The sequence below is a fragment of the Vulpes vulpes genome, chromosome X (assembly GCF_048418805.1).
Source record: "Vulpes vulpes isolate BD-2025 chromosome X, VulVul3, whole genome shotgun sequence".
In the NCBI taxonomy this organism is placed as follows: domain Eukaryota; kingdom Metazoa; phylum Chordata; class Mammalia; order Carnivora; family Canidae; genus Vulpes; species Vulpes vulpes.
The window spans coordinates 43,810,797-43,833,888 of record NC_132796.1 but is presented as its reverse complement, the minus strand read 5'-3'; the positions used below and the strand labels follow the sequence as shown (position 1 = coordinate 43,833,888).

General features: G+C 35.8%; 1 protein-coding gene across 5 annotated transcripts in view; it reads left to right on the top strand.

Annotated features, from left to right (window-relative positions):
* Positions 1–23,092, top strand: part of WNK3 (WNK lysine deficient protein kinase 3) — a 149,429-nt gene that overhangs the window by 13,910 nt on the left and 112,427 nt on the right. For all 5 annotated transcript variants that reach the window (XM_072743385.1, XM_072743384.1, XM_025988896.2 and 2 more), the window contains exon 2: positions 8,844–9,498. In XM_072743385.1, coding sequence (XP_072599486.1) covers positions 8,962–9,498 — 537 coding nt within the window. In that variant the 5' untranslated portion in view covers positions 8,844–8,961. The remainder of the gene's footprint in view (positions 1–8,843; positions 9,499–23,092) is intronic.

Here is a 23,092-nt window from a genome sequence, read left to right as displayed (position 1 = left end):
TATTACATATTTTAGGTTGTAGCATCATTTGATTTGTGTTACTAGCCAGTTCTTTCCTATCTGCTCTCTGTCAGAAATTATTGAAATCTTTTACTTGCTATGCCATTTTCCATTTGTGTCCTTGACTTATGACTTATACTTTTGTACTTTTTTTTACCATCACTTTTCCAGAGTCTTGGAAAGTACAAGGGATATAACTGTTCAGTTCACCTTCTTGAACCAGAAGTCAACAGTTATATATCTTAAACTTGGGTAAACTGTAGGCTCCTTGAGGACAAGGACTGACTTTTTATTTTATCCCCAGCCCCTGATAGTGCTTGGCACTTGGTAAATGTTTATTAATTTGAATACATATATGTATATATACATATGTGTGTGTGTGTGTGTGTGTGTGTGAATGAGAAAGAGAGGATTACTAATGGGAAATTTACTGTATAATAATGACTATTTAAAAATTTATATTGAACTATACTTGACATACAACATTGTGTTAGTTTTAGGTGTACTGCATAGTAATTTTACAATTCTACACATTATGCAGTGCTCAACACAGTAAGTGTAGTTACCATCTGTCACCATACAAAGTTATTACAATATAATTGACTATATTCCCTATGTTGTACTCTTCATCTCTGTGACTTATTTTAGAACTGGAAGTTTGTATCTCTTAATCATTTTCCCTATCCCCTCATTCCCCTCCCTTGTGGCAACCACCAGTTTGTTACCTGTATTAGTAAGCCTATTTATTTCCCTTTGTTGTTTTTTCATTAGTTTTGGTTTTTAGATTTCATACATAAGTGAAATTGTATGGTATTTGTCTTTGACTTATTTCACCAATCATACTATCCTCCAGGTCCATTCATGTTATCAGGAATGGCATGATCTCATTCTTTCTTATGGAATTAATCCTTTATCATGTATATATAACATATCTTCTTTTTTTTCTTTTTTTAAATTTTTAAAATTTATTTATGATAGAGAGAGAGAGGCAGAGACACAGGCAGAGGGAGAAGCAGGCTCCATGCACCAGGAGCCCGACGTGGGATTCGATCCCAGGTCTCCAGGATCGTGCCCTGGGCCAAAGACAGGTGCCAAACCGCTGCACCACCCAGGGATCCCTATAACATATCTTCTTTATCCATTCATCTATTGATGGACACTTAGATTGCTTCCAATATTGGCTTTTGCAAATAATGCTGCAGTAAAATAGGGGAGCACATATCCTTTTGGATTAGTGTTTTGTTTTCTTCAGGTAACACCCAGTAGTGGAATTACCAAATCATAGGTTACTTCTACTATTAGGGTTTTTTGTTTGTTTGTTTTTAGGAGAGAGAGGGGGATGAGCAGAGAGAGGGAGAGAGAGAATCTTAAGCAGGCTCTATGTTCAGCTCTGAGCCCAACGTGGTGCACCAATTAACATTCCCACCGTCAGTGCACCAGAATTCCCTTTTCTCCACATCCTTGTCAACACTTGTTATTTCATGTCTTTTTGTTACTAGCCATTCTGACAGGTATGAGGTGATACTGTGGTTTTGATTTGCATTTCCCTAATAATTAGTAATATTGAGCTTTTTTAAAAAGTAAACTCTACTGAGCCCAATGTGGGGCTCAAATTCATGACCCTGAGATCAAGAGTTGCATGCTCTACCAACTGAGCCAGCTGGGTACCCCATGTTCAGCATCTTTTCATGTGTCTGTTGGCCATCTCTTTGTCTTTGAAAAATGTCTATTTAGATCTTCCACCTATTTTTAAAAATTAATTAATTAGTTTAGTATGAGTAGGGGGAGGGGCATAGAGAGAGGGAGGGAAATTCAAGCATACTCTGTGCTGAGCATGGAGCTCCATTTCACAATCCTGAGATCATGACCTGAGCTGAAAGCAAGAGCCAGATGTTCAACTGACTGAGCCTCCCAGGCACCCCTGCCCATTTTTGATTGGATTGTTTTTTGTGTATTGAGTTATATGAGCTCTTTGTAAATTTTGAATATTAACCCCTTATCAGATATATCATTTGCAAATATTATCTCCCATTAGGTAGGTTGACTTTACATGTTTTCTTTCAATTGCTGGTTTTAAAGTTGAAATTCTTGAGCCATTGATTGACCAAGTACTGATTTTATGCTGAATTTCTCATGGATAGAACCATGATAAGCTATGGGGGAAAATTATTTCAGACTTTTGACTCAGATGCTCCAGGATTATTTATCAAACAGATTAAAGGAGTAGATAAGGGTACACATTTCTGAGATTTTCCCTATAATTTCAATGTCTATAGAAGTGCTTTTGTAGTTACCTTTATATCTATTTCTAGTTTGTTACCATTTTATGAAGGAAAAAATAGTCATGGAAAGGTTATGATGTACAGCCGTTGAACTTAGTAAGAGACTTCAGTTTTGAGGCCTGAGTTTTGCAGACTATTTCAGTGAAGTGTGTTTCTGTATTGCTGAATGAGGAAGAAAGATATTTCCTTGTAACTGAAGCAATGCCAACATGGTTTATTACTGGAAAGCTTTAAAAGAGTGTATTATATACTTATCAGCCTTGCTAAGTGAGTCTACTGAAAATCATTTAATGATTTTTAGAGTATTGTTGAATAGTGCTTTAATCTAGTGCTGCCCCACAGGGTTATTAAGATGTAGACAATAAAAGCTTCTATTTATTAATTATTATATTGTGCTAGGCACTGTGCTGAGTGGTTTATATGTGTATTTTCATATCAGTACTGTGAAATTTCACAAATGAAATCAAGAATGAATGAGGCAAAGTAATTGGCCCCAGATCTCCTTTGGGAAATGAGAGGCTTGGGCAGCCTGGGTGGCTCAGCGGTTTAGTGCTTGCCTTCAGCCCAGGCATGATCCTAGAGACCCGGGATCGAGTCCCACATCGGGCTCCCAGCACGGAGCCTGCTTCTCCCTCTGCCTATGTCTTTGCCTCTCTCTCTTCCTGTGTCTCTCATGAACGAGTGAATAAAATCTTAAAAAAACATCCTTTCATAAATTTTATAGAATTCTTTTTTTTAAAAGATTTTATTTATTCATTCATGAGAGATACAGAGAGAGACACAAGCAGAGGGAGAAGCAGGCCCCATGCAGGGAGCCCAACATGGGACTTGATCCCGGGTCTTCAGGATCACGCCCTGGGCCGAAGGCGGCACTAAACCACTGAGCCACCCAGGGATCCCCATATTCTTATATACCTCAGCCCCAGGTGACAACTACTCTTATTTTCTGTTTCTATAGATTTGCATATTCTAGACTTTTCATATAAATGGAACCATACAGACTATTGTCTTCTGGCTTCTTTCACTTAGCATTATGTTTTCAGGGTTTATCCTTGTTGTAGCATGTATCTGTAACTCATTCCTTTGCATTGACAAATAGTATTCCATTCCATGGATATGACATATTTTGTTTATCAGTTGACAGACATTTCTATTGTTTCCACCTTTTGGCTTTTGTGAATAATGTTGCTATGGACACTTGTGTAAAAGCTTTGTGTGGACATATGTTTTCATTTCTCTTGGGAAGATGGTGTCATATATTAACTCAATGCTTAATTGGAGGAACTGCTAGACTGGGTTCCAGAGCAGCTGTACCATTCTGCATTCCCTTCAGCAATGTATGAGGGGTCCATTTTTCCCACATCTTTACCAACACTTGTTATGGTCTGTCTTTTTTATTGTAGCCATCTTCACGAGTATGAAGTAGCATTTTGTTGTGGTTTTGAGTTGCATTTCTCTGAAAAGTAATGATGTGGAACATCTTTTCATGTGTTTATTAGCTATTTGTATATCTTATTTAGAAAAAGGTCTATTCAGAGAGCCCATTGGAAAAAAAAAAGAGCCCACTGGATTATTTATCTTTTCATTACTGAGTTGTAAGAATTCCTTATATATTCTGACTAAACAGTGATCAGATATATGGTTACCACATATCAGATATGTGGTTTACACATAGTTTCGGTCAGTCTTTTTGCTTTTCACCTTCTTGGTAGCATCCTTTGAAGCACAAAACTTTTAAATTTTGATGAGGTTCATCTTGTCAATTTTCTCTTTTATCACTTATATTTTTGTTATTGTACCTGGGAAATCATTGCTTAGCCCAAAGTCACTAAGATTCACTCCAGTGTTTTTTCTAAGAGCGTTATAGTTTTAGCTCTTACATTTAGGTCTGTGATCTACTTTGAGTTCATTTTTTTTTGCTTATGAGGTAGGGGTCCAACTTTACTCTTTTATATGTGGTATATCCAGTTGTTCTAGCACCTTTCATTGAAAGACTGTTCTTTTCCCATTCAGTGGTCATGGCCTCTGTTTTGCAAATCAGTTGACCATAAATGTTAAGGTTTACTTCTAGACTCTCAATTCTGTTCCATCGATCTACAAATGACCCTTGAACAATGTGAGGGTTAGGAGCACCAACCTCTGTGCAGTGGAAAATCTGCATATAACTTGACTCTAAAAACTTAGTAATAATAGTGTACCAAAGCTTTACCAATAACGTAAACAATTGATTAATACATATTATGTATGTTATATGTATTATGTACTGTATCCTTACAATAAAGTAAGCTATAGGAAAATGTTATTAAGAAAAAGGGGAAAGCAAATTCCCAGTACCATAATACATATATCCACATATGAATGGACCTGCACAATTCAAACTCCTGTTATTCAAGGGTCAATTATATATATATCTATCCTTATTTGTTCAATTCTAATTTAATTCTTTTGTGGTAGGACAGCACACTTTGTTTGATTTCAATTTTTTTAAACTTACTGAGATTTATTGTATAGTATATGATTTGCTCTGGAAATTTTTGCATATGTGCTCGAAAAGAATGTATATTTTGCTCTTATAGGAGTGTTCTGTAGATGGCCATTAGGTCAAGTAGGTTGGTTGTATTGGCCAAGTTTTCCAGATTATTTTTGATTTTCTGTCTAGTTCTGTTCATCACTGAGAATGGGATATTAAAATCTTCTACTGTTATTATTGAATTATTTCTTTCCCATTTTGTCATACTTACAGATGTCCCTCCTTGTCTCTAGGAAAATTTTTGTCTTGGGTTGGTTTTTAGAATTAAGAAGACTGAGGGAACACTCATTTCCCCATTCCTCTTAATTGTTTCTTCTTATCCTTATAGTTTGGGAAACCAGGTGACTAAACATGTTAGAATTATTATACCAGAGCAGCACTATTGGTTCCTCTATTTTTATATTAGGGTTCTGAGTAATAATTAATTTTTAAAAAGAGGTTATGCAGTTAAAAATGTTTGAAGGCTTTTTCCAACTTAAATTTTCTAGTTTTATCTATTTTTGTCTGCTTAGAAGTCTTTTTATCTTACTTATGGATCATTGCTCTTGAGGTTTCTGGATAAGTGACCGTTAATTAAGTGAAGTGAATAATATTATTCTTAAGAATATCTCACCTAAAATGTTTACATTTGAGGAATATGAGTAAAGGGCATACTAGATCCTCTGTATATTCTTGCAGGGCTTTTTTTTCCCCCCAAGTCTAAAATTATGTTAGAAAAAGTTAAAGAGAAAATCTCTACCTCACTGAGGCATTGTTAGATGCTTTTTCTCACTTGGAGGTGATACTCGTCTTATTAGATGACTTTCCAAGTGTATTGATTTGTCAGTGTAACCTCAGCACCTTTTAGCTCTGGTATTAATTAACAATTATATCCTAGTACTGTCATCTGATAGGCAAATTTCCGTGGGTTTTTATAGATTCTCCTTTTGCCTCACAACCATATTCATTTAGATAGTAAATCTTGTATTTAGTATTTCCTTAGCATGTCTGGAATCTGCCCCCTCTTGCCACTATTTTCATTCAAACCTCAGCATCTCTTTCCTGGATTATGGCAGTAGCTCTCTAACTGGTATCCCTATTTTACATTGTATGGCATAGAAATCTTTGATGACTACTGCCTCTCTGTCCTCATCTACCTGCTTCTAATGTGTGAGTAAACTATTCATGGTACCACTCATATACGCTTACTCCACACTGTTTCATGACTTTGCTTGTGATCTTCCCTTTGCTTGGATCAGCTAATTTTCTTTTTTTTTTTTTTTTAATTTTCTTTTTTCAAGACTCAATTTGTGTATCTTTTCCAGGAAACCTTACTTAGAGTATCTGACTTCAGGTTTTGCATGTAGATATCCAGTAGTCCCAGAACCATTTGTTGAAAAGACTATTCTTTATTGAATATTCTTGGCACCCTTGTTGAAAATTAAATTGACCATGAATATGTGGATTTTTTTCCTGGACTGTTTATTTTTGCTCTCCTTATGTATACATCCTTATGCCAGTACCACACTGTCTTAATACTATAGCTTTGTAGTAGGTTTTAAAATTGGGAAGTAAGGTTTTAAAATTGGAAGTCCCTGGGTGGCACAGCGGTTTAGCGCCTGCCTTTGGCCCAGCGCGCGATCCTGGAGACCCGGGATCGAATCCCACATCGGGCTCCAGGTGCATGGAGCCTGCTTCTCCCTCTGCCTATGTCTCTGCCTCTCTCTCTCTGTGATGACTATCATAAATAAATAAAAGCAAAAAAATAAAAAATAAAAAAAAAATAAAATTGGGAAGTATGAGTCTTGCAACTTTGTTCTTTTTCAAGATGGCTTTGGTTTTGGCTATTCTGGGTCCCTGGAAGTTTTATATGAATTTTAGGATCAGCTGGTTAATTACTGCAGAGAAACCAGCTGGAATTTTGATAGGACTTGTGTAAAATGTATAGAGCAGTTTGGGGTGTTTCTCCTCATTTTGTTATAGTTCAGGGAGGTTTTTCTTCAGGTTTTCAAATTTGATAGTTCTGTATATTCTTGGTTTGACATGACAAGTTGTGCCTTTTAGGGCACATAACATGATAAAGGTATATAGGCTTAACTTTGTGATGCATGTTTGTGGTGAGAAGGGAAGAATTTTCTTATTGATAGTTTACCATTTTTGAAAAAATTTTTCTTCCTTATAGGTTCACACATTCATTATGGAAAGTTTTAGAAAATACAAGAAAGCAAAAAGAAAAATGTTCATAATTCCACCATTCAGAGTTAATATAGTGTGTACGTGTGTGTATGGAAGCTTGTTGTATGTATTTCTTTTTTCATTTAACCATATAACATATAGGGAATGTTTTTTCATCTCACTAAAAACTGCAGTGTTTTTTTTTAACTTTTTTTTTTTTTTAAGTAGACTCTGCTCAACATGGGGCTTGAACTCATGACTCTTGAGATCAAGAGTTGCATAGTCTACTGACTGAGCCAGCCAGGCACCCCAGAATTGCAGTGTTTTTTTTTTAATGCTATGTCACATCTCATTTTGGTATTTAAACCTCTATTAGGCTTATGTTTAGGATAGTTTTTCCAAATTGTGTTGTAGTTAAATCTTTGCCCAGATTCTTGACTATTTTCTTTTAAAAGATTTTATTTATTTATGAGAGACACACACAGAGAGAGGCAGAGACATAGGCAGAGGGAGAAGCTGGCTCAATGCAGGGAGCCCGATGTGGGACTCAATCCTGGGACTCTGGGGTCACGTCCTGAGCCGAAGGCAGACACCCAGGCATCCCGGTTCTTGACTATTTTCTAAGCAAATTCCTATAAATGAAATTACTGGTTCAACAGGATGCATAGATGCATATTTTTAAATCTTTTTTTGCCATTTTTTGGATACTGTGTTAATATTTGGCAGCAGTTTCTTTCTGCCAATATCTGAAGGTAAGCTCATAAACAAGTATTTGCATTATTTGAAACTACCATTAGATGTTCATAGCAGCATTATTCACAATAGTCAAAAGGTAAAACAAAACAAAAACAACTCAATCCATTTACCAGATGAATGGACAAACAAAATGTGGTATATCCACATGATGGAATGTTGTTAAGCCTTAAAAATGAGTGAAATTCTGATACATGCTACAACGTGAATGAATTTTAAACATTATGTGAAGTAAAATAAGCCAGACACAAAAGGATTCATACAAAATATTGTATGATTCCACTTATATGAAGTACCTAGAATAAGCAAGCTCATAGGGACAGAAAGAAGAATAGAGATTACCAGAGGCTGGGGAGATGGGGAGTTTAACAGATACAGAATTTCAGTTTGGGATGATGAAAAAATTCTGGAAATTGTGAATGTACTTAGTGCTACTGAATTGTACACTGAAAAATGGTTAAATTTGATATTAAGTATACTTTACTACAATAAAAATATTACTACTGGATTAATTTCAGAATTTTAGATAAAAACCACTTTTTTGGTGGTTTATTTTATGTGTTTATGTGTTTATTTTACTTATTGTGGGTTATCTACCTTGTAGCTAGGTGAGCTTGGAGTTTGGATACTTTTTTTAAATATGATAGACTGGGATCCCTGGGTGGCTCAGCGGTTTGGCCCCTGCCTTCGGCTCAGGGCATGATCCTGGAAACCCAGGGTCGAGTCTCACATCAGGCCCCCTGCATGGAGCCTGCTTCTCCCTCTGCCTATGTCTCTGCCTCTCTCTCTTTCTCTGTGTCTCTCATGAATAAATAAATAAAATCTTAAAAAAAAATAAATATGATAGACTGAGAGCTGGTGCTGAGAACTAAGTTCCTAACCAACATTTATGCAATATGAAGATTTACTGAGCTATGTATGCCAAGTAGTCTGCTGGGCACTGAGGACTACAGTGGTAAACAAGATAAGACGCAGTCCCTGGAGTCTCCTGGTTGCTAAGGTTGGACAGAATAAGAACAAACTTCTTATTAAGAAAAAAAAGGATTAAACAATCAGGTGACTTGTTTTCTCCTTAATGATTTCCTTTGTGGGGTGATTTTAAAATATCCTTTTCCCCCTTTCAGGTTGCTATGGAAACATAAGACTACATAAACGGAAGTCTGTTCTGATAATTCTGATACCTGAGATGTAACTGGACTAAAGAGTGGAATAGGAAAAATTGTAGTACCAACCTCAATTACAATGGCTACTGATTCAGGAGAGCCAGCTAGTACAGAAGATTCTGAGAAACCTGATGGAGTTTCACTGGAAGACAGAGCTCCTCGGGTTGTAGCAACTTTAACGGTGGAAGCCAGACTGAAGGAAAAAAGTAGTGCTTTCTCTGCTTCTGGGGAAACTACAGAAAGGAAAAGATTCTTCCGAAAGAGTGTCGAGATGATGGAAGATGATAAAGTTGCTGAATCTTCCTCCAAAGGTGAGAGAATGAAGACCGCAATAAATATGCCAAGAGTGGAAAAGCTTCCGACAAACGTGCTAGCAGGTGGACAAGAAGTCAGATACGGACAGTGTTCAAAGGCAACCTCAGAGTCCTCAAAAGATGGTTTCAAGGAGAAAAATGAAAAGGAAATAGAAGAAGAAGCAGAAATGAAGGCTGTAGCTACTTCTCCTAGTGGCAGGTTCCTGAAATTCGATATAGAGCTGGGAAGAGGAGCATTTAAAACAGTATATAAAGGATTGGACACTGAAACCTGGGTTGAAGTTGCTTGGTGTGAGCTGCAGGTGGGTACATAGTCTCCTTGGTTTTAATAAATTTCAGTTTTAACAGGCCTGGCCTTCTGAATGATCCAGGATTAATATATATCATGGATTAAAATAAAATTAAAGGCTTGTCCCCCACCTTCCTGAAATTATGCTCTTTTCCTAAATATTCTTAGAGCCCATGGCAGCCTTTTTTTTCCTCCTGTTGTTTTCCCTTCTGTTTTAAAGGGGGAAACGTCTATGAGTGTTTTCTTTGGGAAAATAACCCTAATTTATTAACCTTGGTACATCTCCAAAACTCTTGAGGTCTCACTTTGAAAACTTTTAGTAAGTGTATGCTTTTAGTTAGTTGATTGTTGTACTAAGCATTTGGGAACATGGTATGTCAGGGATATATTTAGTGTGATACATCCCTTTTCTCTTTTTCTTTCAACAGTTTTTTTGGGGTTTACATGGTGTTTTTCAGAACAGAAAATGTTAAGCTTGATTCTTGGAGGACTTCTATTGATATAAACTTGTCTGTGCTTTAAATTTACCTCAAAGAGGATCTCTGGAAGAAATAATCACTAGAACCTGCTGAGTGAGGTAGTCAACTGGAATGTGTTTAGAAAGGAGAAATGAAAACAACAGAATAGTTGAATTACCTAGATATTTGGTTCCATAATATTTATGTGGTACTTTTAACTAATGAAGGACTAAATGGTAACAGAACATCATAGAAGGGGCTATAAGAAGAATTGTTTTAGGCAGATGTAGTTCAAATATAAAGAAAACCTTTGTGACCTCAGTCAGCTCATGGGAAATGTCAGTGTTCACACGAGATGCTTAAAATTAAGATTGAACAGAGCAAGTCACTAAGTACAGGTTTTTGTTATTCACATTCCAGTGGTCTCTGTTCATGTTGATGTATATGTAGGTGCTGTGATTTCACACATTCTGAATTTGCTGTAGGTTGCCATTTATTATTTTTTTTAAGATTTTATTTATTTATTCATGAGAGACACAGAGAGAGGCAGAGACATAGAGGGAGAAGCAGGCTTCTCACAGGGAGCCCAATTTGGGACTCAATCCTGCCCTGAGCTGAAGGCAGACTCCCACCGCTAAGCCACCCAGGCATCCCTGCTCATTGCTATTTAGATAGGTTGAAATTTAGTCCAGATTCCTGCATTTCTAGGGAGCTTTTTATTTAACAACATGGTTTTGAAACTTCACTGTTTATAAGTTAGTGTTTGTTTCATATGCAGATTCCAGAGCCTATTGTCAGAGGTTCAGATTCTGTAAGTCTGGGATGGGAGGCAAGACTGCAATTTTAACAAGCTTTTTAAGTGCTTTGAATGTAGAAAGTCCCTTAGCTCTCTGGAATGCAAGTTAACTAGCAGTCAAGCCATTCTAGTAGTTCTTGAAAGATGTGTGCATCTGTGGATTTGCTTGGTTTTCTTCTCCCTCCCTTGTTCCCCTTTCAGAATTTTATAAGGTCTGTGTCAGTAGAAATATTAGGTCATGTGAACAAATAAACATCAAAATCACCTGAAATTCCACTTTTCTGAGGATACTTTTAAACATTTTAGTTTATATCTTTCTGGGCTCTCTCTTTTTTTAAAATTTTATTTATTCATGAGACAGAGAGAGAGAGGCAGGCAGAGGGAGAAGCAGGCTCCATGCAGGGAGCCCAGTGCGGGACTCTATCCCGGGGACTCCAGGATCACGGCCAGGGCCAAAGGCAGGCGCTAAACCGCTAAGCCACCCAGGGATCCCCTGGACTCTTATTTTTCTTCAAAAATGTATATATGACTATTTTTTCCCCACAAAGTGGGATTGTTACTATAAGGTTTTACAAAACCTTTTCTTTTTACTTATCATGAACATTTTTCAGTACCAGTAATTGTGAATTTACATTATTATTATTATTATTTTTACATTAATTATTATTTTTAATAGACACCCTTATAAGTTATTTAATCAGTCCTCTATTGTTGGACATCCTGAATTTTCTCCAGTATTTCACTATTATAAACATGGTTGTGATCAACATCCTTGCAGATATAGTGAAAATTATGTACATTTTAATTTCATCTCTGCATTGTGATATTGGTAATGCTCATTTTTTAGTGATGCTCTGTAAATTGGGGAAATAATTTCCATTCACTTGGTAGTAGGATACATAGTAAAAATATGTCAAGTATTTTGCAAATTGTATAGCCATGCTAAAGGATGCTTAGGTAAAACTTAAAATATTCTAGTGGTAGAGACTGCTTAGGGGAGTACCTTCTATCATTCACCTGTGGAGAGACTGAAAGAGCCCATAAGGTCTCACTATTCAAAGTATTCAGACCATACTTTGAATAGTGATGCCCTGGACCAGCAGCATGGACATCACCTGGGAGCTTATTAAAACTACAGGTTCCTATGTCTCATTCCAGACCTACTGAATCAGAATCTGCTTCTTATTGGCATCCGTAGGTGATGTACACACAGTAGGCACAGTAGTGTTTGAAAAGCCTTGAAAAAAGGTACCAGTGCAAGAGCTAGCTGATCAGAGGAGGGGTTCCCTTGATACACCAACATGAACTTTATATTATATCATATATACTGATTCCTGATATCTGGTCCAGACTTTCCAAATCAGATTCTCTAAGAGAAAGGCCCCAGGACCTTATTTTTTTGAAAGTTTTCCAGTTGATTAGACACATAGCCAGATTTGGGAATATCTCATGTGGAGCAAATGTTGTAAATATATAAAATACATTTTAATTTGCATTGAGAACAATTGCAGTTTTCTATTCTGAAAGGAATGTCAGAATTAGTGGATTTAATCGATACAATTTTTAGACATAATTTTCTGCATATTTGGAATTAGGAAAAACTACCTTGAGTACGATGCGGTTTGTAATGTATAATTTCTCATATTTTTTTCACAAAGTCTTATTATATAGTTAAACAATTTTCTAGAAAAACATCCCAGTCAATAATTTAAAGTATTCCAAATTCTTCCCCGATCTTTATGTGTGTGTGTGTGTGTGTCTGTGTGTATAATACAAAGAATGAGTATGTCCATACTTTTGTTATCAATTTGATATGTATTTTCTATTTATTAACATCATTAAAATATTTAAACTATATTTTATTGCATTTACAACACCTCTTGCTTAAATCTTCCCTGAAATTAGCAGTTCTTTTCTTTTTTTAATTTTATTTTTTTGCATGTTCGATTTAATAGCTTAACAAAAGGCTTTTATACCTTTTTCTCTTAATGGTATTCCCCCCTACTGTGGATATTTGAGCCTTGTGTAGCAGTTGTTAAAAGCTCCATGTACATTTGTTTAGAATACATTGACCTTATGGCAGTGCAAAGAATCGGAGAGAAAAAAAAAAAAAGAATCGGGAGAGAGAGATTTTACTGCTGATATTTGACTTTGAGGATGTTAAACAAACCAACCCTTTGATGATATAGGTCAGATTTAGGATTTGGCTGTAAACATCTGCATTTCAACACTTTGTCATATTTTATGGTCTCTATAACTTGATTTATGCTTTAGTGGAAAGGCTGATCTATTGTTCTTTGTAAAGAACTTGGTAAATTGGTAATTTACCGTGAGTCAGGGCTATCAGTCATAAGTGCTGTCTGGAAGACTATTTTAGTTCATAATGTTGAAAGACCTGGTCAGATGTTACTGAAAGGCTTGCTTAGTAACTCTTAGAAGGAGTCAATCACAACAATTTGTAATATTTTCCTCTTGCACTAACAACTTGAAAATCAACAGCACTCTCCTTTTACACATGGAAACATAACCAGTTTTAAAATTGTGGAGAAACTTATTTTTCCATTTTAATTTCATTCACTATCTAAAAGCACTTTGGGGAAGTATATTTTTCAATACCAGCCCTACAGTTAATTGTAAAATTAGAATTAGATAACATGAAAACAGCTGAATTTCTAAAAGAAAAATTTAAAAAAATATATGCTAGAATTTCTGTTTCTGAATAAATATTGTGGTCCAAAGTATTCACTCTGGGATACTTTTGTTATTTTGCTCTCAAAATATTTTTTTATGGTCTTCTTGGAAACGTTTCCAGATTCTGTTTGAGCCACATAAGAAAATGCTTCATTACACATAGGCACACCCAAAATAGTGATATTCAGTTTGATTCCCCTCTCTCTTCATCTGACCTTGCCCTCAAAGTGGAATACTCTCATGGACAAAGAAGATTCCATTGAAGGGAGGAGAGATAAAGCTTGCTTAAATATATTTGTTCTAGTCTCTTTGTTTAAAAACTGGTCACGTAAATTTATCAAGTATAAAGCAAAGGCAGATATTTTCATAAAATGACAAAGGGTGAGAGTGGAAGGAGACAGACTTGGTCTGGGAAATATCATTTATTTTCTTGGTTCAAAATTAGTTTTGAGCTAACTGATGGCTAAGAGAACAAATTGATATATCTAGTAGACTGAATAATTTTGCACTCCAAAGATGCCCATGTCTTAATATCTGGAATTTATTAATATGTTACCTTATATTGCAAAAAGGACTCAGTAGATATGATTAAAGATTTTGTGGGGGGTAGATTACCCTGAATTATCTGGGTGGATCAAAGATAATCATAAGGGTCCTTATAAGAGAGAGGAAGGATGGCCATGGTCTGAAGGAGATCTGATGATGGAAACAGGTTGGAGTGATGTGATTGATGGAAGTGGGCCGTGAGCCAAGGAACGTGGTCAACCTTTAAAAGCTAAGAAGGCAAGGAAACACATTCTTCTTTAGAGCATGCAGAAGGAACACAGCCTTGCCAATACCTTCATTTTATTCTAGTGAGACTCGTTTTGGATGTCTGATCTTCACAAGTAGAAGATAATAAATTTGTGTTGTTTTAAACCACTAAATTTATGGCAATTTGTTACAACAGAAGTAGGAAATGAATGCAATACACACAGCTGCCATTCATCTGTCCATTCATTCAACAAATAAATATTCAGTTCTACAATGTGTTAGAACTGTGCTAAGTACTAGGGACATAATAGGGAGAAAAGGCAGACACAGGCACTATTTTCATAAAACTTACATTAGAGAGAATTTATAGTAAGAAGGCGGCTTAGAGGGGCTCCCTGGGTGGCTCAGCAGTTTAGTGCCTGCCTTGGGCCCAGGGTGTGGTCCCAGGGTCCCGGGATCGAGTCCCGCATCAGGCTCCCTTCATGAAGCCTGCTTCTCTCTCTGCCTGTGTCTCTGCCTCTCTCTCTCTGTGGCTCTCATGAATAAATAAATAAATAAAAATCTTTAAAAAAAGAAGGCGGCTTAGAGATTAGAATTAGTGAAAAGATCAAAGGGCTGTTAAATATAGATTTTTTTTTTTGAAGGGAATAGTAGGGTTGGGAGTATCGGCAATGTGGATACCACTCCTTTACTACTTTATTTTCTTTTTTTAACTTTTTATTTTGAGATAATTTGCTACTAATTAAAGAGTTGCAAAGGTAGTATAGAAAGTTCCTGTATGCCACTCACTCAGTTTCCCCTTATATTGATATCTTAACCAGAGAACATTTATCAAACCTTAAGAAATTAAAATTATAATAATATTGACTGAATGAAGTACAGAACTTATTTGAAAACTTAATTTCACCAGTTTTCCCACTGATGTCCTTTTTCAATGCTGTGATCCAATTTAGGATCCTACATTGCATTTAGTTGCTACATCCTCTTAGTCTCTTCCAAACTGTGACAATTCCTCAGTCTTTCCTTGTTTTTCATGATCTTGAACTTTCATTTTTTAAGATTTTATTTATTTATTCATGAGAGAGAGAGAGAGGCAGAGAGGAGAGAGAGAGAAAGAGAGAGAGAGAGAGGCAGAGACAGAGGCAGAGGCAGAGGGAGAAGCAGGTTCCATGCAGGGAGCCCGATGTGAGACTCCATCCCAGGACTCCGAGATCACGCCCTGAGCGGAAGGCAGACGCTGAACTGCTGAGCCACCCAGGTGTCCCTCATGATCTTGAACTTTTATTTTATTTTATTTATTTCTTCATGAGACACACACACACACACACACACACACACACAGAGAGAGAGAGAGAGAGAGAGAGAGAGGGGCGCAGAGACATAGGCAGAGGGAGAAGTAGGCTCCATATAGAGAGCCTGGCGTAGGACTCGATCCTGAGAGTTTTGAGCCAAAGGCAGAGGCCCAACCGCTGAGCCACCCAGGCGTCCCTGATCTTGAACTTTTAAAGAGTATTGCTCAGTTATTTCATAGGATGTCCCTTAATTTGGGTTTGTCATTTTTTTCTTGTGATTAGATTTAGGTTATAAATTTTGGGAAGAATACCACAGAGGTGTTACAACCTTCTCAGTGCATTGTAGCAGGGGGTACATGATGTTGGCTTATTTTTTATTTATTTTATTATTTTTTCCCTCTCCTTTTATTTTATTTTTTTATTGGAATTCAATTTGCCAACATATAGCATAACACCCAGTGCTCATCCCATCAAGTGCCCCCCCTCAGTGCCCATCACCCAGTCACCCCCACTCCCTGCCCACCTCCCTTTCCACCGCCCCTTGTTCGTTTCCCAGAGTTAGGAGTCTCTCATGTTCTGTCTCCCTTTCTGATATTTCCCACTCATTTGTGATGTTGGTTTAGATTATTGGTGATGATAACCTTGGTCACTTGGTTAGGGTGGTGTCTAATAGATTTTTTTCTATTGTAAAATTAGTATTTTTCCCTTTGTAGATTAATAAATATCTTGGGAGTAGATACTTTGAGACTATCAGGGCCTGGGCCAAAGGCAGGCGCTAAACCACTGAGCCACCCAGGGATCCCCTCCATTTATCAAAATTAATGTTAATTGAGGACTGTATGAGTACCTGGATAGGTACTTAATTTGAATATTTTATTTAATCTTCACAACAATTGTATGAAGTAGAGATGACTAATTTTCAGATGGTGGAACTGAGGTTTAGATACATTGAGTAAGTTACCCAAAACAGGAGAGCAGGGAGTTGTATTCATCAAGTGTGTATAAATGTGTATAAAACATTTACATAGATGATTTAAGAATTTCCCCCTCAGTTATTTGAGTAGATCATTCTTTTGTTTTTAATAATTTTAGAATACACAGTTTCATAAATGGACCCTGTTTAAAATACAGTTCTTAATTAAACTACTAACGATCAGGGGCTACTTAATAGTGTCATTTAAGAACACTCTCTGGCTTGGGGCCTCTGAGGAACAGTTTAATGGTTGGGTTGCCTTGGCTAAATGTCTGGCCTTCATCTCTATCAGTGTCCAGAGGTGGTTGGACATGTTGGTGAGACTGAGTTGTGCTAATTCAAAAGCCTAAATCTAGGACAAATTTATTAATTTAGAATGAGGAGTACAGTTGGTAGGTCAAATGGTCTAGTTGTTCTGTAGGCTAGGTACATGGGATGCTAAATTATAATCAGTAACTGGCTAGGTAAGAAAAGAGTCAGAACAAAGGAACTAGAATTCCCTGTGTGTGTTCTTTAGCAAGACAATAGAGCAAGCACATGAACTGTTTGTTCAGGTCCTGACCGGATGAGGACATCCTCTTTGTTCAATGGTACTGGAAGACGAGTGAACCTGGTTCTGTATTTGGTTCATTCCCTTTTCGGTGTGCTTTCTTGATGTGCTCTACCATTGATGAGCACTTTTTAAAAAGGTATCAATACTGTTGCTGTCTAAAAGCTGTAAAATGCTAATATGGCCAGGCTATAACTATTACATGCTGATTTCATCATTAGTACTTTGGTGTTACCACTTGCAAATTATCATTATCCTAGTGCGTGTTTATTTCATATAGCTTTAGTTCTAGGATGCTATGCTGTCTCTCCAAGGAACGTGGTCTGTGAATGAGGTGTCTGCAGTCATTGCTGCGAATACTGCTTTTGAGAGGTGAAGTGATAAACTAGAAACTGGTCAGGATTCAGAATATAGCAGAGCTGGGTTCCAGTGTTGCCTGTGCCAGTTGGGTACCTCGGGCAAGCTAAGCAGCTTAACATTTTGGAGCCTTCTTTAAAAAGAAATGTAATATTTTTGATATGCAAAAGACAATAAAGAATAACATGATGGAAATTTTGTACCTACTGCTCAACTTGAGAAATAAAAATGCTGAGGATCAGAGATAATGATTGTAAAATGTGGCACATGTTTGAGTGTTCAATAAATGATAGTGGTAAGATATTGAGCAGCCTCATATTTATTCAAAATATTCATTGATAGACTGCTTTTTAAGTTAAGCATCATTTCGGAGCCTTCATTGTGGTTTCCTTATTTGAACAAGTTACAATACAGCTTTTATAACATTGTTGATGACTTCTTTTTTTCACCTTTGCAGAAACAGAGCCACATAGCCACGGACCTGGTTATGTAGTTCATTGTTGGTGTTTGCATTAAGAGCCATAGCTGATAAGGCTATAGTTTACATTTTGGAAATGAAATGCTTCTTTTTTTGTTTTGTTTTTAAGTTTTTATTTAAATTCTAGCTAGTTAACATACAGTGTAATATTAGTTTCAAGTGTACAATATAGTGATTCAGCACTTCCATATAACATCCTATGCTCATCACAAGTGCACTCCTTAATCCCCATCACCTATTATTTAACCCATTCCTCCACCCACCTCCTCTCTGGTAACCAACAGTTTGTTCTCTAGTGATGAGTCTATTTCTTGGTTTGCCTTTTTCTTTTTTTTCCCTTTGCTCATTTGTTTTGTTTCTTAAATTCCACATACTAGTGAAATCATAAGGTAATTTGTCTTTCTCTAAAATTAGCATAATACTCTCTAGCAGCATCCATGTTGTCTCAAATAGCAAGATTTAATTCTTTTTTTATGGCTGAGTTATATTCCATTGCATATATATTCCACTGGTAGGTTTACTTTTCACTCACTGAATTAGAGGTGGATCTTGGAAGATCTTGGCCATCCCTTTTCAGTGGAGTTTACCTCCAGCAATACATCTGGGATAGCAGTTATAATTCTGCAAAGATGTTTATTCCTAATGCTGACTACCTTTGATTCCTAGGATCAAAGGATAAGATAGAGTAGTTTAGTTTGGCACATGAAAGACTTGTATTCTATTAATTTAATCAGAATGCATCAAAATTTATTCATTATTCTTCAGAATAGATCTGCTGACTTATCACAAGTAGATGACTTCCAGCTAATTATAGGGAGATTTAGGACTTAATTAGTCATCTTAAGTTAGATAGAAAAGCATAAGTACTTATTTCCAGGTCTCTTCTAAGTGTAGCATTCTTTGCTCTTGTTCTTGAAGTTTCTTAGCTCTTTTAGCATTTAAAAAAAAAGTTCAGATGCAATTGACATGTAACATTGTGTAAGTTTAATGTGTATGATACATTTATATATTGCAATATGATTGTTATAGTAGCATTAGCAATTTATCATGTCATATGTTTATCATTTCTTTGTGCTGAAAACAGTTAAGATTTAGTAGCTTAGCAACTTTGAACTTTATAATTAATCTTCAGAACTTATTTATTTACTAGTTGTATATTTATGTCTTTATTTTTTTATTTTATTTTTTTATATTTATGTCTTTTTTATATATATTTATGTCTTTAAACACCATCTCTCACATTCTTTCCTCCACCCCCTGGAAACCACTATTCTACTCTCTGTTTTTAAAAATTAATTTTTTAGATGCTACATTTAATGATATCACACAGTGTATCTCAGAAAGATATCTGCACACTGATGTTCACTGTAGCATTTTTCACAATAGCCAAGGTATGGAAACAACATATACACACACACACACAATGGAATATTATTTAGCCATGAGAAAGAAGGAAATCCTGCCATTTATGACATGGATGGACCTTGAAGGCATTATGCTGAGATAAGTCAGATAGAGAAAGACAAATAATGTATGAGTTCCTTAACTATTTTTTAAAAGATTTTATTTATATATTTGAGAGAGGGAGATCACTCATGAGCAGGGGGAGGGGCAGAAGGAGAGGAAAAGGGACAAGTAAACTCCCCATTGAGTGAGGGCCCTGATGCAGGGTTGGATCCCAGGACCCCAGGATCACGACCTGAGCTGAAATCAGATGCTCAACCAACTGAGCCACCCAGAAGCCCCTTAACTCTTCCTTAAAATGACTTTTTTTGTTGTGGCAAAATATACACATTAAAATTTATCATTTTGGGGTGCTTGGGTAGCTCAGTTGGTTAAGTGTCTGACTCTGGATTTTGGCTCAGGTCATGATCTTAGGGTCTTGAGATCGAGCCCCACATTGGGAAATAATTCAGTGGCATTGAATGTATTCAATTCAGTGGCATTGAGTATATTCACATTGTTGTACACCACTACCACCTCCCATCTCCAGAACTTTTTATCATCCCAAACTGAAACTGTATACCCATTAATCAGTAATTCCCCCTTCCTTACTCTCTCAGCCCCTGGTAACCACTATTCTACTTTCTGTCTCTATGAATAAGCCTATTCTAGGTATCTTGTAAAAGTGGAAAGTGGAATCACACAATATTTAACTTTTGTGTCTGGGTTATTTCACCTAGCATAATGCTTTTAAGTTTCATATATGTTATAGCATGCATTAGAATTTCATGCCTTTTTAAGGCTGAACAATATTCCATTGTGTGTGTGTGTGTGTGTGTGTATACACACACTACATTTGTTTTATCTATTTTTGTTGCTTCTTCTGGCTGTTGTGAATAATGCTATTAAGAACATTGGTGTAAAAAAAAAGAACATTGGTGTAAAAATATCTGTTTAAGTCCCTGCTTTTATTTATTTATTTTTTATTTTTATTTTTTTTAAGTCCCTGCTTTTAATTCTTTTTGGCATGTATCTAGAAGTGGAATTGTTGGATCATATGGTAATTCTATGTTTAATTTTTCAGGAATTGCCATACTGTTTTCCACAGTGGCTCTACCATTTTAGAACATTACTACCAGCAGTGCACAAGGGTCCAATTTCTTCACATCCTTGCCAAATCTTATTTTCAGTTTCTGTTTTGTTTTGTTTTTTTAAATAGTCATCCTAATGGATGTGAAGTGCTATATAATTCTGGGTTCGATTTGTATTTCCCTAGTGACTGGTGATATTATGCCTCTTTTCATGTGCTTCTTGTTAATTTATATTTCATTCTTTGGAGAAATATTCAAGTCCTTTACTAATTTTTAAATTGGGTTGTCTTTTTGTTGTTGAGTTGTATGAGTTCTTTATATGATCTGAGTATTAACTGCTTATCAGATATATGAATTGCAAATATTTTCTTCCATGCTGTGGATTATCTTTTCATTCTCTCTCTCTTTTTTTTTAATCTTTTCATTCTCTTAATAGTGCCTTTGATGTTCAAAAGTTTTAAATTTTGAGTAACTCCAGTTTATTTTTCTATGGTTGACTCTGCTTTTGGTGTCATATCCAAAAATGCATTGTTGGGCCCAACATCATGAAGCAGTCCCCTCTGCTTTCTTCTAGAAGTTTTTATTTTTAGCTCTTATGTTTAGGTCTTCAATACATTTTGAATACATTTTTGTATATGATGTAAGGATCCACCTTCACTTTTTTTGCATGCAAATACCCAGTTTCCCCAACCGTTTGTTGAAGAGACCGTCCTTTCCCCATTGAATGATCTTGACATCCTTCTTGAAAATCATTTATTTGACCATATATAGAAGGATTATTCTTGGTTCTGTAGTCTATTCCACTGATATTTTTGTCTGCCCTTATGCCGGTATCACACTGTTTTGATTACTCTAGCTTTATAGTAAGTTTTGAAGTGAGGAACTCTAACTTTGTTCTTTTTCAAGATTTTTTGGGTATTAGGTCCTTCGAGATTCCACATGAATTTTAGGATTTTTTTTCATTTCTGCAGGAAATGTTATTGGGATTTTGATAGGAATTACATTGAATTTGCAGCTCTCCTTTGGCATTGACACTTAACAATATTAAGCCTTCCAGCAATTAAATTCCATTTATTTACGTCTTCTTTAATTTTAATGATGTTTTGTAGTTTTCAGTGTTATAAAATAACACCTCCTTAATTAAATTTCTTCCTACATATTTATTCTTTTTAATGCTGTTGTAAATGGAATTGTTTTCTTAATTTCCTTTTTGGGTTATTAATTTTAGTTTATAGAAACACAACTGAATTTTGAATGTAATTTTGTATCCTGCAACTTTACTGAATGAGCTTTAGTGTTTGATTTTGAGTGCCAGGAAAAGGAAGCTTACTACTTATTCATGAAAAAAATGTGATATATTTCTAAGTTAATAGAAATAATAGAAATAAAAAGTAAAATATATGAAAAACCTAAAATAAGATGGAAGAAGTAAAATTAAGTATATCCTGTACAAAATCAAATATGTTTGTATTGCATTTACTTGTTAAAAAACTGAGACTGTCAAATGGGTTTAAAAGACAGCCCATAATTGCACTGCTGGGGATTTACCCCAAAGATACAGATGCAGTGAAACACCGGGACACCTGCACCCCGATGTTTATAGGAGCAATGTCCACAATAGCTAAACTGTGGAAGGAGCCTCGGTGTCCATCAAAAGATGAATAGATAAAGAAGATGTGGTTTATGTATATAATGGAATATTACTCAGCCATTAGAAACAACAAATACCCACCATTTGCTTCAACGTGGATGGAACTGGAGGGTATTATGTTGAGTGAAGTAGGTCAATCAGAGAAGGACAAACATTATATGTTCTCATTCATTTGGGGAATATAAATAATAGTGAAAGGGAATATAAGGGAAGGGAGAAAAAAATGTGTGGGAAATATCAGAAAGGGAGACAGAACATAAAGACTCCTAACTATGGGAAATGAACTAGGGGAGGTGGAAGGGGAGGTGGGCGGGGGGTGGGGGTGACTGGGTGATGGGCACTGAGGGGGGCACTTGATGGGATGAGCGCAGGGTATTATTCTAGATGTTGGCAAATTGAACACCAATAAAAAATAAATTTACAAGAAAAAAGACAGCCCATATATGTTGTTTACTAAAATCATACTTAAGACAGTGGTAAATGAAAGTTAAAATAAAGGTATGAACAAGAAAGAGAGAGGCATGTCAATATTAATATCTATCACAGAAGCAAGGAAATAAAGCATTAAACAGGATTTTATGAAATTATTTACTTCACAGTTTAAGAAGATATATAAAAGAGCCATAGGCACAAAAAATATTTTGGCTGATAATTTAAACTAAGAACCTGTAATAGATTCAAGGAAAATGGATAAACATGTGGCTATAGTAGGAGATTTCAGGTCCTATTATTTCAAAATAGGACAGATCTAGTAGGCAAAAAGAGAATAAAAATAGAAGAACTAGATAGTCATTTGATGGCTATATAGTACTTTATATCCTTCAAAGAGAATATATATATATATTTTTATTAAAAAGTTGGTTAAATATGTGGCCTAAAGAAAACATTAAGTTAAAGAAAAGAGATTTTATATTTTGTATTACTCAGTAAAATTAGAAATAATGAAACAACCAAAAGATTCTTAATTGGAAATCAGAAGTAACACTTCTAGATAAATTGTGGATTGAGGGTAAAATCAAAACTGAAATTATAAACTACCAAGAAAGCAATGAAAAAGAGGACATTACAACGAAA